Source organism: Mya arenaria, chromosome 3 (assembly GCF_026914265.1).
Source record: "Mya arenaria isolate MELC-2E11 chromosome 3, ASM2691426v1".
NCBI lineage: Eukaryota > Metazoa > Mollusca > Bivalvia > Myida > Myidae > Mya > Mya arenaria.
In genome coordinates this window covers 34,255,319-34,271,543 of record NC_069124.1, presented here as the reverse complement: position 1 = coordinate 34,271,543, position 16,225 = coordinate 34,255,319, and the positions used below count along the sequence as shown (strand labels likewise).

Sequence of the window (16,225 nt, the reverse complement as noted above, 5' to 3'; positions counted from 1 at the left end):
ATGTCTAAACGCAGCCTTTTGTACTTCGATTAACGTTGATATTGAACAGCAATTAACACCAGTTTGGCGGCTAGTGAAATTGATTACTTTGTCAATAAATCGGAGAAAGAAGGTACTAAACAAGCCAAAAGCACCATGTAAACTGGAAAAAGCTAAAACTTTCTCCATCACCAAATGTTAACATTTATAGCATAATCAATTTCGCAATGAGGGGCGCATTTCAAAAACATAAGCCCTAAGTCAATCCTCTCCTAATATCAATTCCAGCAACAAGTAGCCAGGAGTCAATCATATAAAACTGGTTATCCTTTTGGTTTGGTCAAAGTTATCCGAACAAGTGATTGAATCATTTGAGTATACATACTGGCCAAAAGATGTGGGCAACCAATCCAAGTTTTATACAATTGACTCCAATTGTATACAACTTTGATAAGTAAACAACAATTTATCTTTGGGCCTTTATATATATTCCAATAAGTTTATTGCTCAATACTTATCCAAAATGTACTTTTATCAAATCAATTTACATTTCATGACCAAACCAAAAAGATAAACGGTTGTATTGAGGACCATAACCTCTTTTGTGACATACACGGTACTTCATACCGGCTTGTTTTGTCTAAAAGTATACTGTAACAGTTTTTTGCTGCTCAAATTAAGAACAAGGATTAACTTTAAATTTGAAAAAAAAGACGAACAATCAAAACTGCGATATAACAAATCACTAACATTTAATCAAAATCATTCGAACGTAACAGCGATTTCGTAAACTCATACCTGGTACGCACCTTCGCAACAAAAAATCCAACTTTCCTTTGGTGTTACTATTGATGGTAGCCGGATCTTATTTTGTTATTATTTTAAGGATTGAATAGAATAAAATTATATCAAAAATGAATTATCAAAAATAAGATAAAGTAAAATTACAAACAAACTTAAGTTGACTTGAAATATTGAAAAAAGGACATCTCACGTCCAATTGCAGATGAAATAAAACACACAATCTTTATCAATAACGCTTTTTAGGTCATTAAGTAAAAATGATACGTACAAGAAATCAGTGAGCAATTCCTTTTCAAGTGGTATCATTGGAACAATAATACAATAATGGTACAAACTATATTTGGTTACTCATTATTGAAAATAAAATCTGGGAAGGGCTGAAACAAATTTCTATAACATGTTGCTTAACATCTTTGTTCTGTTACATTTGTTTGTACATGTTTATTTAGTATGTATGTCTTGATGCTCTTCAAAACGATAACAATATATCAAAGTCGATAACATGACAATGTCATTTGTACATCGAAAACATTAAAACGATGGCTTTGAATTCGAAAGAAATTTAAGCCGATCAAATTATAACAAATCCATTGCAAAACATAAACAACTTTATACACCGTTCGCTTTTTTATATACAGTTTAAATCGACTGAATTTAATACAAATTATAATAATGAATAAATGATCAATGAATTCAAAACAATCGCTTTACGCGTTTTATCAATGGGTCACAGTGGTTTTGCTTTCGCTCTAATGTTTTTAAAACGGTGGAAATGAATTACAGCCAGGAGCCATGGTTTCATCATCAACATACTGATCATATCTGAGCAACGGTGACGCAATTTTGTGCATGCGAGCAGGATTGTTTCAAGGCCGTTATAAGCTTTGTCATAAACATGGGTGCGAAAGAGTGGCTCCAGCTCATTTATGAGCTGTATATAAAAAGAGCCAATGAGCAAGAGCAAAAGAACGGACATCATCATAAAAGGTAGGTATGGCTCGTTATTTTATCTAATATCACAATTATGAGGGCTTATATGAAAAATCAGGGAATGCAGTGCCATATAGATATGTTTAATCTTCACACGTATTTCGGTTATTTTGTAAACATATTGTTTATGGAGTTAAAAGACCGATTCTCCCATCAAACACATGCATGTTTACAAACGAAAGTAGAACATTTTCACCAATTTTCAGCAAAATTTCACTCAAGAAGCTTACATTTAAGATAAAACCAGTATTATCGAGTGCTTTTATTTTGTCGGAAATAAAAATGACCGCCTGTTTGAAAAAGCGATAATAAAACCCTCAAACGATGCCTGTCAATTACACGAGTAAAAATGTGTGTTACCCTTATAGTGACTTCTGTAGTATGAGCATTATTATTATATACATCATTGTATCGTTCTCTACGACTCATTATATTAAATTTTCTCAAAGTCTTTTAATTAAAGACAAATGCTTGTAAGTATCAAATTGATGATTGATGTGTTCTTCATTCAATGAAACAACATTATTTCATGATCCTTGTAATCATAGAACTCTTAAATAACTGCATTTATAACTATTATAGTTGTTTTAACTTGCCTTTTAACTATTTCTGCATACTGCATATACACCGGATGTGGTCACTTTATCGATTACATACTGTCTACGTTCACCCTATTTTTTGAAAGATGCGTAACCTTTTTCTAACGTTGTTTAATGATTATTTTACACACGTTGGTATTTATTCCCATGTAGGGTGATAGGAGTCGTGAAACACTATAAATCAGTGTTATTTCGTGTGCGAATTGACCATTTGACTATAGAATATATATATCGAAATGTAGGTCTCTGACCTACAGCAATATTAGCAGCTTAGCATATTTATTTATATTGACACCATGAAACACAGCCTGCTTTGGTATTTTATTACAAAATAGTTACATATATTTGCAGGGAAAACGATGGATCATGAGCATTCACGATTAAACTTGCAGTCAGTAACAATAACAAGGTGTTTTTTTATCATTGAGGACATTTCAATACAAAAGACAAAGATTTCAAAAGTAACGTATTGACAAATGTTTTTAACATTCTACAAACCAATAAACGTCATAGTGGCTTGAATTTTGGAAATTAAATGCTATTTTAGACCATAAATGTGTTGTGACCATGCTCGAAGTGTTGTTCAATATTCAATCCACAAAATAATCGTTACCAGTTTCAGGTACATATTTTATTTTGCATAATTAACGATACTTAATAATGATGGACAATGACTTCGAGCATGGTCACAACACATTTATTGACAATATTAACATTAAAGCTAAAAAAATCAAGCCACTCTGGTAAACGCATCAAGATATCAATTACTTTACAAAATACTTCAGTTTCTACAGTACTAGTACTATGTTTTGTTAAGAAGCTTTTTTATGAATGGTATATTTATGATGTACCTAAAAACGTATTTCATACACACATATAATTATTATGTTATATTTAATATGAAGTAAACTTAGGAAAGCCTGTTTGGAGATATACTATATACATTCTAAGTATGACAAATATAAATGTAGCACACAGTCGCTTCTGTCTGTAAACAAGACACGTTTATGGTTTCGTTGATTACACTAAATGATCACCAAACATATCTCTATGCTAGCAATTCAACACACACAATTTAATAAACAAACATACAATGCGTCACTATTACACACGAGTAACGTTTATTTTGCATGTATCATTACTAACATTGTGATTATGATATTTCCTAAATTGATAAAAAACTATGCAATAGAATAATACCTGATTTTTTATAAAAACAGCAGCACACACTCGTTTCAAATTTTCAATTAAACAATGCCGGTTTTGGCATAAAAGGTGTATGTCTTGTTATGATAATAATAATAATAATAATAATAATAATAATAATAATAATAATAATAATAATAATAATAATAATAAAAGCTTTATTTACCGAAGGTTACACATTCAGACATATGCGAACATATAATCTAATTTTCAATATGGCCTTCAAGGTAAAGAAAGAAAAGGAAAAAAAATATATCCTGGAAAATAAGTCACCTGTCAATGTTAAATCTAGAAAGATACATTTGCATATAAAACTATTAAACACTATGTTTATAAATGCATTCATACTTCAATATTCACTGACAGACACTCAAACGACATAACTATAAATTAAACATATACATATGTTAAAGATCATGTAAAATAGCTTATTATTCACAAAATAAATGAAACTTATAATTTCCTTTGAACGTTTTAAGGGTTTTCAAGGTACGTATATGTAAAGGAATGTCATTCCATATATTTTTGCTATAATTTGTGAATGATGTCTCCATGTATTTAGTACGAGGTGTTATCTGTAAGACAAGATCCTTGCTTGATACTGATCTTGGTACGTTACAATATCTGCCACGTTTAGGACCTATATAACTTGAGGTATTATTTAAGCCCAGCACACCACAGTACCAGGGTCATTGCCATTTTTAAGCACTTTTGATGTTCTCATATACAGTTGAGTTCTTGACATGTTCCAAAAGTGAATCGTAAATGAATTTATATTGGACCTGAAATGAAAAAACAAGTCACTGTTAGAGAGACTGTGGAAGGCGGCAGGAATCATAGAGGAAACAATGTCTTGTTTTTATATGTTTATAATGCGCACATCAAATACTGACACGGTTGAATTTAAATAAGTTTAGAAAATGTGAAAAAAGTTAAAAAGTTAAACATTTGAGTTGCACGGTTCCTTACACAAATATCGTTCTCTTTGCTGTGTTCTCTGTAGCCACTCTATATTTGTACGCAAGTTATATCGGGACTTACCAGCTCATGAATAAAGCTAGTGGACGGCCATCTGTTGTTTAACAGAACATCTAATCCCCGACGATGTCCGGTTAGCGCAGTGGTTAGCGCACTCACTTCTCGCCAAGGCGACCCGGGTTCGATTCCCGGCCTGGGCGCATGTGAGTTTGGTTTGTGGTCACCAAGCCGGACAAGTGGGTTTCCCTTGGTTTGCCACACCACACAATGCCACACTGTCGCGTAAGATCGTGCAAACGATTACTATTAATATATGTACGATTAATGTAACGTTGTAAAAAGGTTTCACAATCCTTGTAAAATAAAACAGTTTAAATTAATAGTTTGTTTAACCGATTAAAAAAATGTTCAATAGTAAAAACATAATGAATAATTTACCAAATTTTCCATCCTTTGAAGTGGAAACGGACAATTCAAACGCTGGCATACGTTCGGGGAAATTGTTAGGAAGATTAGAAAAAATCTTTGTCGGGTTAAAAGTGATAGACGGCGACCAAAAACGGAACACGGGTGCGTCGTTTGAAGCAAATAGAATAGTGCTAAATGAATAGTTTCCCCAAAAAAGAATGATCAAATAGAAATTTACAATTTCCGGTCATGCAAACAAAATGTTACACAGCCATTGGATAGGTTTGTGACAAAACTCAGGACATTTGCCATAAATTGTGAGTTTACAACTGTAGACATGATTTCGTACTCAAATAGTTATTCAATTGTCAAACAAATTAAGACGTCGTGCAATGCGGGAACCGAATAAAGCATAAGGTGACATATTAAAAATGGGGCGATTGTTGGAGAAAGCCGACCGACAGTCCGCCGCTATGGATAATTCGGACCCTGCGCGAAATGTTTCTTTTCGACCACGTGGCAGTGTTAAAAGGCGTGGATGAAAACGCGAGAGCGGCAGACAGCATAATGCAAATAACGGCATGCAAAGAGGCCAAGACTAATGAGGTGTCGGCACACAACGAAATGTTTCCTGATCGTTGTATCCTTTCAAGTAGTTCTTAAAACAATGTTTCTCCCCATTAAGGTAGCATTTAATTATGTGTACATTGCATTTGTGTATGTATTTTGAAGTTAATGCATGATTAATATCCTATTTGAAGACATGATTGTGGTTTTGAATGATATTTTGCAGGACCTCTTTCTTGGATTGATGGATTAAAAGATGACCCCAGAGATGCGGCCATGACTGTGTCACATGGGCGTTATAGATAGTGACTGTAAACAAATGATGAAAGCAAAAAATCGAAACTATCTTGATTTTCTGGTGTTAAATCAACAGAAAAAGTGTTTATAATTATTGGGAAATAGTGTTTAAGCTGAAATATGTTCATCAAATTCATAATAGACTGGTAAACAGGCTAGTTCGTTCCTAGACGACACCATCGGTGAAACCACATAATCGCGCTCAACTGAATGTAATTACCTGCAGAACGTGGGAATTTGAATTACCAAACAAGCAAACATGCCATGCGAAGGGCAAAACTTGCATTTTATGCAAAAAAACAAATCACTTTAGTAGGTGGTCCAGGCAGAGGGACAATAATGTGAGAGAGGTTCAATTAAAGTCCGTTTCAGAAGAGGAGTACCACTACCATTTCAGAATTAACACTATAAATAACAACAGCAATAAAGCAGTTAAAGTGACAATAGATATAGGTTCGCGCGTAGAGATTATCGACAAAAACACTTAAGCATTCCTCGTAAAACCAACACTTAAAATGAAACATGTACCGAAAGTATTACCATACGGAGGGGTAAACTTGAAGGTAAAAGCTGTTATGAAGTGACAGCTGTAAAAACTCCAACCAATGTGTCTTGGGACAAGAGCATATATTGCTCACGTTTCATATAGCACTATCCATCAACTACAGAACGTCTTCGAAGACAAACAAGAAAAGAAACACCATGGTCATAGAAATATATACAATAAAAAGCTTAATTCGAGAAGCTAAAACATGTTCTTTCGGGTGACAGGGTGATGGGGGTATTATGGCCCAGAGAAACAAATAAAAGTGGTGACATGTGGTATATGTGTATGTGAACTTTATAACATGTATCTTTGTAGTGCTGTGGTGCATCGTGCTTTACTGTGGTAACTGATCATAAGCCACTAGAGAACATTTGGAAGAAAAACAAACGCGTCTAAAAATTGAACGTTGGGGATTAAGACTTCAGCCATACAAAATGAACTTTGTATATAAGCAAAGAAAAGACAACCCATCTGATTGCTTACCAACATATGGTAACGATAGAAACCTGGCAGAGGAATGTGTGAACTTTTTCACTGAAAGAGCTGACTCAAATGCATGGCATTAGATGACGTAAAATTAGCATCGGTAAATGATAAGGCAACACAGAAAGCTATTGGACTGACCGAAATTGGGAAATGGTACGATCTAATTAAACTAAGAGATCCAAAAATAAATGAGGAAGGGTTATCGACCTAAGAAATATGAAAATGAGCTGAGGGTACACTGTGGATCGGTATTATTGAGAAATGACAGGATCGTCCTGCTTACATGACTAAGTGCTATCAGACTGGGGCACAAAGGGAATCATGGGATTGTGCGAACCAAGAGCTACATACGTTCAAGAGTTTGGTTTTCCGAATTTGAACGCTAATATATAGAATCAACGGATGGCCGCTTACTAGCTTTATCCTGATCTGGTATTTTACGAAAGTCCTGGCGTCATATTACTTGCGTATATGGAGTAGCTTCAGAGAACACCTCACACATAATAAATTTGAAAACATTTATAATACATGGTCTAATTAAAATGCGAAAATATGAAATTTGCACATGTTACGCACAGTATTGGGTATGATGTCCCTGTTTCTCTGTTTCATTGTCTTCACAGTCTCCACGATGTTTATTTGACCTCGTGTATTTTCCATGCGATGGAGCTCATTTAGAAGTACTGCGATCAATCCACTCCGCTCATGGCCCGTCCTTGTGATATATAGGATCATTGGTTCAGTGTGAAATCTTTGTTTCAGTGGTAGATCGTAATATATTTCACCGAGTGAACACCGAAAGATATATTTCTTAAATTGTAAGGCCACGACTGAACTATTTACCTTTTGTGTTCACAAAGTGAAATTTATTGTGATTGAAACGAGCATTTGTTATTATATGCATAAAAAGGATATAATATGACACAATTCAGTATTTTTTTTCAGAAAACGCTAAAATGAATACAAATATTAAGTCATTTTGGAGTGCCAGCCCTGTGTGCACTAGCATTTGCAGTGGAATTAAGAAAGGGCATAATCCTCAAACAATTTGAAACAGTGGAATACCAGGATTAAATTCAAAGACACGTCCAAGTACAAAAATAACTTCAACGACGTTATTGTATAATGATACTACAGTCTCGATGTCAAAACTCCAGTATGGCCAATATCTAAATAGAGAGCCCAATTAGATTACATCGCAGTAAATTAAAAAAACAAATTGAACCCCTTAATAATGGTACCTACTCGCAGTGAATCAGAACAGCTCTGTTTTCGGCTAGATGCGGCTGCCATTTTCTTACATCATCGAGGCAGTCTAACATGTTTTGCACTGGTGGGAGTGATTCGTTTTCAGTCCAAGCGGTGAATTGAAACTGTTTTACTGTTGTTAGATTATCTTCGCCCTTAAATGGATATATAAACTACATAGATACGTCACTCTTAACAGTTTCTCATAAAATAGTATGTATACTAACAAAGAACAGAATTTAACCATTCGAAACAATTATACACATGTTATACTTTTCCCATTACAATATCTTTCAATACCAAACCTCATTGTTGTCGTCCCGAAACGAAAAGCTTCTTTCATTAAACGTTTTGTTTTTCCATTCTTGTATGAAGTTAACGGAATATCGTCCAACTTTTCCATCTCCATTTCCGCCCATGTACACGCATGTCTAAAATATAAACCAAACAATATGGATTTACGCTTGTCTGTCAATATGGTCAAAGATCAGAGAAAACAGTGAATGTAAAGTCATGCGTTACTGCTTTCTAATTCGAGTTAACCATCCGGCAGCCAATAGCCAAACTATTAACACATTGCCTGTTTAGAGGCACATGGGTGAGGCATAATATACACTAAGCGAGAGACAAAAACGTTACCAAGCAACCAAACAGGCTACACATACATCGATTTTTTTATTCATTAATGCTAACGGTCTCAGAACGGTCAACAAGTCAAGTTCACTGGGATCTTATCCTTGAACAAAGTTTCTCCATGTTTTAATAGAAAATAATGAACACATAGTTATATTGATTTTTATCACAAATATTTCGTAGCACATGCTCTTCCATAATTAGGCTTACAGTACATCATACTACATTAAATATTAAAGTATCTTGTTTTACAAGTCTTCGGGTTAAAACAACTTTATGCTTTTATCAAAGGGTCGTAACTCTTAAACTAGAGCGCGCTGTTTGGCGGCCGAATACGTCAATGGCGTGTGATTCGATATATGTTTATGTCGTTTGGTACATGGAAGTACTAACCCACGATATTTTGTTTGAAGTATTCTACCATACCTGGTGTGCTCGGCTTGAACTAGAGGTAAGCATAATGACGGTGATCACGTGCTGCTCCTCAACAAGAGACCAAAACTCTTCCAGCTGCTCTTCACGTGGAGATTTACACATTAAAAACGTGTTATTTCCGCAAAAGCCCTGAAGTATTCGCATTCACAATAACATTACATCCGATAACAGTAATACCCGAGTTGAGAGGTGAGCGTTTTTTTATGTAAATTATGCGTTTTGGCAAAAGTCGTTAATTATAATCTTAATTGAAATAAGATATTGGGTTAACCATTTGCATTTGAGTTTACATGTTTATTATATGCCCTTTATCAGTTGCTTGACGAAATGTGGGTCACAATTGTGTAGCACAAATCTAGTTTATTCAATGAGACAGCGTTAACTGTTTACAGCACATAACGATAGAATCAAAGTATATGAGCAATATGTCAACGGTTGTTTTGATTTTTGAGCATACGATATCTAGCTCATTGTTGGAAAATTCATTTGATTCACTTTATGAACATTTAACTTATGCAAAGGTTTGGATACAGAAAATAGACACACAGATTAACTGGGTTAATTCTGTTTAAAATAGATCACGCAACTAAATAAGTTCGCTGAATACTTACTGGCAACAGGATTGCGTCGAGCTGTTGTGTAAAATTTGAACCTCGTTTCTTTAATTTCGGGCGATATGCGTCGACTACAATTAACGAGAGATATTAATGACAACACTTCGTCTAACCAATATGTAAATGATTTTTAAAAAATACATTTAAAGATCTATCAGTGTACAAAAAACACATATTAAACGCAAAGCACTATTTGAAACTCATACTTTCTGATATAATTGTTTCCATGTTTCCATATTCAGGTCCATCCTGCATCTGCTGAGCCTCATTTGTAAGACTTTGTTCAATCAACTGAAAGCAGTGTACAAAACATAAGCAACGATATAAAATAACAACAATAAGAAATACAGTACTGGGCCCTGTTTCAATTAGATATCGTAGTCGTAAACCTAAAAGTTACACCTGCAAAGTACGGTCAGAAACTATGCCTTACAATATTTTCATTGAAACGCAGTTGACGCCACAACTAGGTTACAGCTGGAAGTTTAAGATTTTAAGCCATCCTATCTTTATTAAAACGGGGCCTGGTCACTACCAAAGAAAAGCACGTTTATATAATGGAGCTAAAATAAACTTTAAGAAACAAGGAACAAAGAACAAAACATTAATAACAATAGCTTTACACAAGTTGTTTTACTATCTCAGAATTGATAAAAAGGACAATATCTAGCAGTCGTTGTTTACTTGGTAGTAACATCATCTGACCTGAAACTGTTTAACCATCCTCGTTTGTTTCTCTCCCGGTTCTGTTGCCATCATGAAGGGATGGACCTCTTCAAACTGTCTATTCCAGACGTGATCAGTGCCCATTAACAGGGCTTCGGCAAGCGCTTCGTGCAAGTATACATACTGATCCTGATTGGAAATCATGAAACGTTTACATGTCATGGAGTTACATACAAGGATATTTGTCCGAGATTAGACTTCAGAGTTACTAACGTATCGGGTCACTCGACCTTTCAAGACGTTCCCGAGTGTTATCGAGTAAGCCTATCTACTTACATTGAAATATTGCGCCAAATGACAATATAACTAGTGGTCTTCTACACAAATACATACATGTATACATTTATGCCTTTTATAGCATTGTTTTACGCCTACCTTTGTCTGAACCATGTTGACACGTTGGCGCCTCAGGGCTTCAACCATTTGCAACGGTCTAACACACTTTTCAGTCCTTGCCTGATCTACGAGGTTGTCAAGTGCAATAAACGTGCCGGTCCGACCAATACCGGCACTATAAAACAATGACAATCTTTATGACAGAGGACCAATTTTGAATGTGAGTTCAACGTCTTACTTTTATAATCGCATTTAAGAACCAATCGTATTGAAATGCATAATGTAAGTTCGAGTTATTCGACTAACTTGAAGTATTTGCATTTTTACCTGCAATGTACTATGATTGGTGCATTTTAATCTGCAATGCACTATGATTGGTGCATTTTAACTTTGAGTGTATAATGTTTTGTCCAATTGTACCTGCAGTGTACTATGATTTGTGCATTTTAACCTGCAATGTAATATGATTGGTGCATTTAACCTGCAATGTTATATGACAGGTTCATGTTTACCGGCTGCGTAATATGATTGGTCCATTTTTACCTGCAGCGTACTAAGATTGGGTCATGTTTACCTGCAGTGCACTATGAAAGGTGCATTTGTCGACTGTGCTTCGACAGCATTCAAAAACTCAACAAGACACCACCCATTATCAGGGACATCTTTGTCTGGCCAGGCTTTAAAGTGATACTGATGAATTCGCCTGGAATCACTTTGGGCCTGAAAAAGATATTAGTACTGTCATATATGTCACTAAAACCATGAAACGTTTAAAATTGTTCGGGAAAAACATGTAATGGCAATAAGTAAATAGCAAATATTCAAAGTATAAGAACAAACCTTTTTAGCAATTATTGTTCTTATTTCATAATCTCTAAACTCTTCAACACCAGTGACGGATATGTCGATTCCACCGAATGAGCATGTTTGGTCCATTTCTGGCCAGTATTGAAGGCACTTTACCTGATTAAAATGTAAGAAATCAACAAAATATACTAACTTGCGGCATTGCTATAAGGTAACAATTAATATAAAGGAACCGCGGCAGGCAGAACTCTATAATATAGTAAACAGGACGTTAGCTTGAATGTACACGTCAAATTTAAATGCTTGTTGCTGTGGTTGCAAACAGAATGACGCGCATGGTGTTATCTGTTTAAGATGGCGTAGATAATTTCAAGGTAATTTACAATTTTATTTATGTAAAAACTAGTTAACATGATGATAAAAATGAACATTTTTAATAAAATATTGTAATACCTATTGGTGCTGATCACGGTTCAAATGTTAATATTGATATTGCTATCACATAAACTAGTACATTCTTTAGCAAATGCTAATGTGGTGGTATTATATTAAATATAGTTGTAAGGCAAATTTATAGTGAAGGAACAAATGAAAATCATTTACGATATACACCAGGAACATTATCAAAAGGTTAACAACTTGTAAGATTGTTATTCAAGTTGATATTGTACGAATTGTTAAATATTTTCTTAAACTGTATCAATTTAAAAGAGACAATTGCATTTTATACAATACATTGCAAAGCCTTCGATATGATGCGGAAAATAACGCAAATTCAAACAATTGGTGTTCTAATGTACGCACTATATTACAAAATGCAGGATTCAATGAAGTATGGTTATATCCGGAGTCGATTAATATTGATTATTTTATTCCTAATTTTAGAAGAAGGTTAATCGACTCGTTTATTGGACATTGGAAAAATGATATAAACTCATTAAGTTCACTAGTGTTATACAGAGAACTAAAATGCACTATACATATGTCATCGTATATAGATAAATTGTATAGCTATAGTTAAATGTTGAAAGAGGAAGATATGTTAATATTGAAAGAAATCAACGTAAATGTGTTTTATGTGTTCATAATGATATCGAAGATGAATATCACTTTGTTTTGATTTGTCCGAAATATAATGACATTAGGAAAATATACATAACTAAATTTTACTATGCAAGACCAAGCATGTTTAAATTCATCCAATTATTAAACTCGGAAAATGCTGCATGTCTACGAAAACTAGCTTTGTATTGCAAACATGCTTTTAAGCTACGATATACTGTTTTGAATAATAATGCTTAACTTTTAACATGTTGAAATCATTGTTAGTTCATATATGTATAATGCACTCTCGCATTTATCAACTATTGCCATGCCATGTGTTATGCCATGTGTTATGTTATTGTAACAACGATGAACTGTATATGTTCAAGTTAACAATAAATTTTCTGTTCTGTTCTGTTTCTGTTCTGTTCTGTTCTGATATTACCGTCGCCATTTCAACCAGGTTAGTAAGCATTACAATCTTTTCAGCATTTTCTTGCCAGACCATTCGCCAGAAATCGTCGATCATGTTTTTGGTTGGACCTAAACCAAAGAATTAGAGAAAAGACGTATGCACAACATGAGCATCAATACATAATCTTGGTAATAGTCATATATTGCAAACGTTAACTGTATCAAAGAAAACAATTTTATATTCAAAAAACACATCAGATAAATAAAGCATATTACCTTGAGAAGCGATAAACTTCCGAACTTTACCATAACCCTGGAAAGAGAAGATTGACAAAAACAAGTTACAGTGTTAGGTTGTAATGCTAACGGAAGGATTTTTTAAAACCTATTTTTATTATCAATTGTTATCTTATCTGATAATATATTACATGTGAACAACAACATGTATATCATAAAAAAGCTTACGTTTATGTAGCTCGCATTAATGTAATCACAGTCGCCATCCTTTTCCTTCTGTAACGGCACGCGGGAGTGGTCATCTAAACATAAGAACACGTATGGGTGACAAGACAATAACGAAGTCATGACAAAATGCCTGTTCGTGTGGAGGATGATATCGCCTATCACATAAAGTACATAAATTGTCAACTTAATGATACAGACCTTCCCAAACGTAATTTCTTTATTAAATAATGTTTTGAACATATGTCTTTGAATTGCATCATGCTTTGTAACCAATTATAGATGCTTCCCATTTATGTTTGCTCAAATGGCATATTTATGTTATTAATTCAAGTTGACCACTTGTGTATTTTCAATGTACAAAATAGGTATCTTTTATTTTAAAGGTAACAAATATATATTTTGTGCTTCAGATTTGAACATGATTCTGTCAGCTGTCAGCGTTCGTCACATGGACCTCTGTATAAGACTTACATGCGTACATCTCCCTGTATCTGTTCTTCCCTTTGTATTCTTCTCTTTCAGCCACATTGTGTTGATGAACCGGTCCAGTTGGAAGCTTCTGTGTGTCGGAACAAAACTTGAGTTATTAATATAGATACACACTATTTCCTCTTGACCAAAGAAGTCGTATGTACACGTTTTTTACACAGTCAGATATTCAACTGATGTCCACTAATAATGGGAAACAACGATTAGTTATATCCGTTAACCATTAAAATATTTAACACTTCCAGTTTTACTTACTTTACAGACACAAACACGAATGCATGTTATTCTTAATTGTAATAATAGTATAAAAAAGTATCAAATGAAATTAACAAATGAAATGAATACATACAGAACAGTAAAACGCGTTTCGATAACTTACCGCAAACTCGTCATTAAAGTGTTGGCATTCGTTTTTCTTGTTGTCTCTGATGTAATCCCAAAGATTGTGAAGCTGAATGCCAGGTATGAAATTTCCAAACTCATAATACTGATTATCTGCGTCCGTCGTATGTACAACTGAAATATAGTTTGCGTAGTTGGTTATCGTCTTACTTTAAACGGTCTGTGGTGAATGTGTTCGATCAAGGTATACATGTATAAGAACTGCTTCTGGAGGAGAGATCTTGAACACAAACGTTTCATTAAACATTCAAGACTTTAACGATATGATTTGTGAACAGACAAAAATATTACCCTTTATAAGTCGATTTATTTTCTATCAATAGGTACGTGTCCACACAATCATCAGTTAAAAAGCACCAAAATATCGCTAATATGCTTTACCTATACACAAAGTATTTTTTTGTGTTTTGATTGTCTCTTTAAGATTGTTGCAAAAAATGCTCTTTTTATTTTAATGCAATATCGTGTTTAAGATATTTTATTTAAACTATCAAAACAAATAAAAACATATGATTTGTGAACAAAAACAACATGTATAACCTTTATAAATGTTGTTTTTTTTCTATTAACAGCTAAACGGCCAAACATTCCCCAGTTAAAAAGCACCAAAATATCGCTAATATGTTATATCTTAACAGAAATCATATGTTTTTTGTTTGTTATGATCATTAAAGTCAAATGTGTTAAACACTAATGTATTAAAACACATATATTATTTCTGCATCAATCGTTAAGAAATGTTTTGCAGTACTTATCTCGTATCCAGTAAACTTCAATATAAATATTCACTTACCTCCTGAAATTTGTGCAGAAATGTTCTTCGATGCGTTTGAAACGTTCAGTGTTGGTGTACCAAACCCAGCCTTTTCGTACGTTTGACTTGATTTTGTTGTTGGTGGTTTTCTGTAAAATGAAAGGTCATCGCACATGCGTATGCTAGTTCTTTTTATTAAATAGTGCTATCGAATTACATATGCAACTCAGTTTTGACAAAACATAATCATTGATGAGTAATGGCTTACCGAGTTCTTCTTCTGTAGAAGAAAAATCCTAAGCCAACTATGACAGCGGCGCCACAGAGGACCCCGACTACCCCTCCAGCAACTGCACCGAATGGAAAGGTTTGTTGATCTTTGACGAGGGCTGAAACATATGAGCATAACCACTGTGCCCATGTGAATGAGGTGTCGTTTCTCTACACACCTTAACCTTTAAGTTTTTAGGATATCTTACTTAATGGTTGAAATGTATTACTGCTTCAAGCACATATCATCTTTAATAAATTTAGAGACCTTCTCGACATTATGTCACAGACCATGATCTTTCTCAAGAAGTTCTTCTCTAAACTTTTGAGCGATTTCACCCAACGAGTATGTTCAGTACTTGTGTTTAAATTTCTCGAGTATTTCACTTAAAACTGTACATGCATATTTTCAATGAATTTCTATTTTCGGTACGGTCGGTTATGTCATTACTTACGAAAATTACATGAGAATCCTGTCCACCCTCGTTTACAATTCTGTGAGGCACATTCACCTGTAACACCGTCACAAATTTCTTCATTTGCACAGTGGCAATCGTGGATGCAACCCTCCCCGTATTTGCCAAGTTCGCATCCTGTATTAATGTATTGACTGGTTAGATTAAGACAAAAGATATCCAAAATAACAAAGACAAAGTTTACTATCAAATGGACTGCGATCAACAATTACCTAAAAAGACAGGTTTTTATTACGATATTCATTCCAAAG

General features: G+C 34.2%; 1 protein-coding gene across 2 annotated transcripts in view; it reads right to left on the bottom strand.

Annotated features, from left to right (window-relative positions):
* Window positions 1-2,686: 2,686 nt before the first annotated feature.
* LOC128227154 (uncharacterized) overlaps window positions 2,687-16,225 on the bottom strand; it is a 58,070-nt gene continuing 44,531 nt past the window's right edge. For both annotated transcript variants that reach the window (XM_052937405.1, XM_052937406.1), the window contains exons 13-31: window positions 15,954-16,091; window positions 15,497-15,617; window positions 15,268-15,377; window positions 14,452-14,588; window positions 14,055-14,142; window positions 13,584-13,657; window positions 13,395-13,431; window positions 13,150-13,247; window positions 11,694-11,816; window positions 11,428-11,573; window positions 10,893-11,028; window positions 10,497-10,646; window positions 9,998-10,082; window positions 9,789-9,862; window positions 9,169-9,306; window positions 8,415-8,540; window positions 8,107-8,264; window positions 7,438-7,576; window positions 2,687-4,360 (exon numbers count right to left, since the gene is read on the bottom strand). In XM_052937405.1, coding sequence (XP_052793365.1) covers window positions 4,280-4,360; window positions 7,438-7,576; window positions 8,107-8,264; window positions 8,415-8,540; window positions 9,169-9,306; window positions 9,789-9,862; window positions 9,998-10,082; window positions 10,497-10,646; window positions 10,893-11,028; window positions 11,428-11,573; window positions 11,694-11,816; window positions 13,150-13,247; window positions 13,395-13,431; window positions 13,584-13,657; window positions 14,055-14,142; window positions 14,452-14,588; window positions 15,268-15,377; window positions 15,497-15,617; window positions 15,954-16,091 — 2,159 coding nt within the window. In that variant the 3' untranslated portion in view covers window positions 2,687-4,279. The remainder of the gene's footprint in view (window positions 4,361-7,437; window positions 7,577-8,106; window positions 8,265-8,414; window positions 8,541-9,168; window positions 9,307-9,788; window positions 9,863-9,997; window positions 10,083-10,496; window positions 10,647-10,892; window positions 11,029-11,427; window positions 11,574-11,693; window positions 11,817-13,149; window positions 13,248-13,394; window positions 13,432-13,583; window positions 13,658-14,054; window positions 14,143-14,451; window positions 14,589-15,267; window positions 15,378-15,496; window positions 15,618-15,953; window positions 16,092-16,225) is intronic.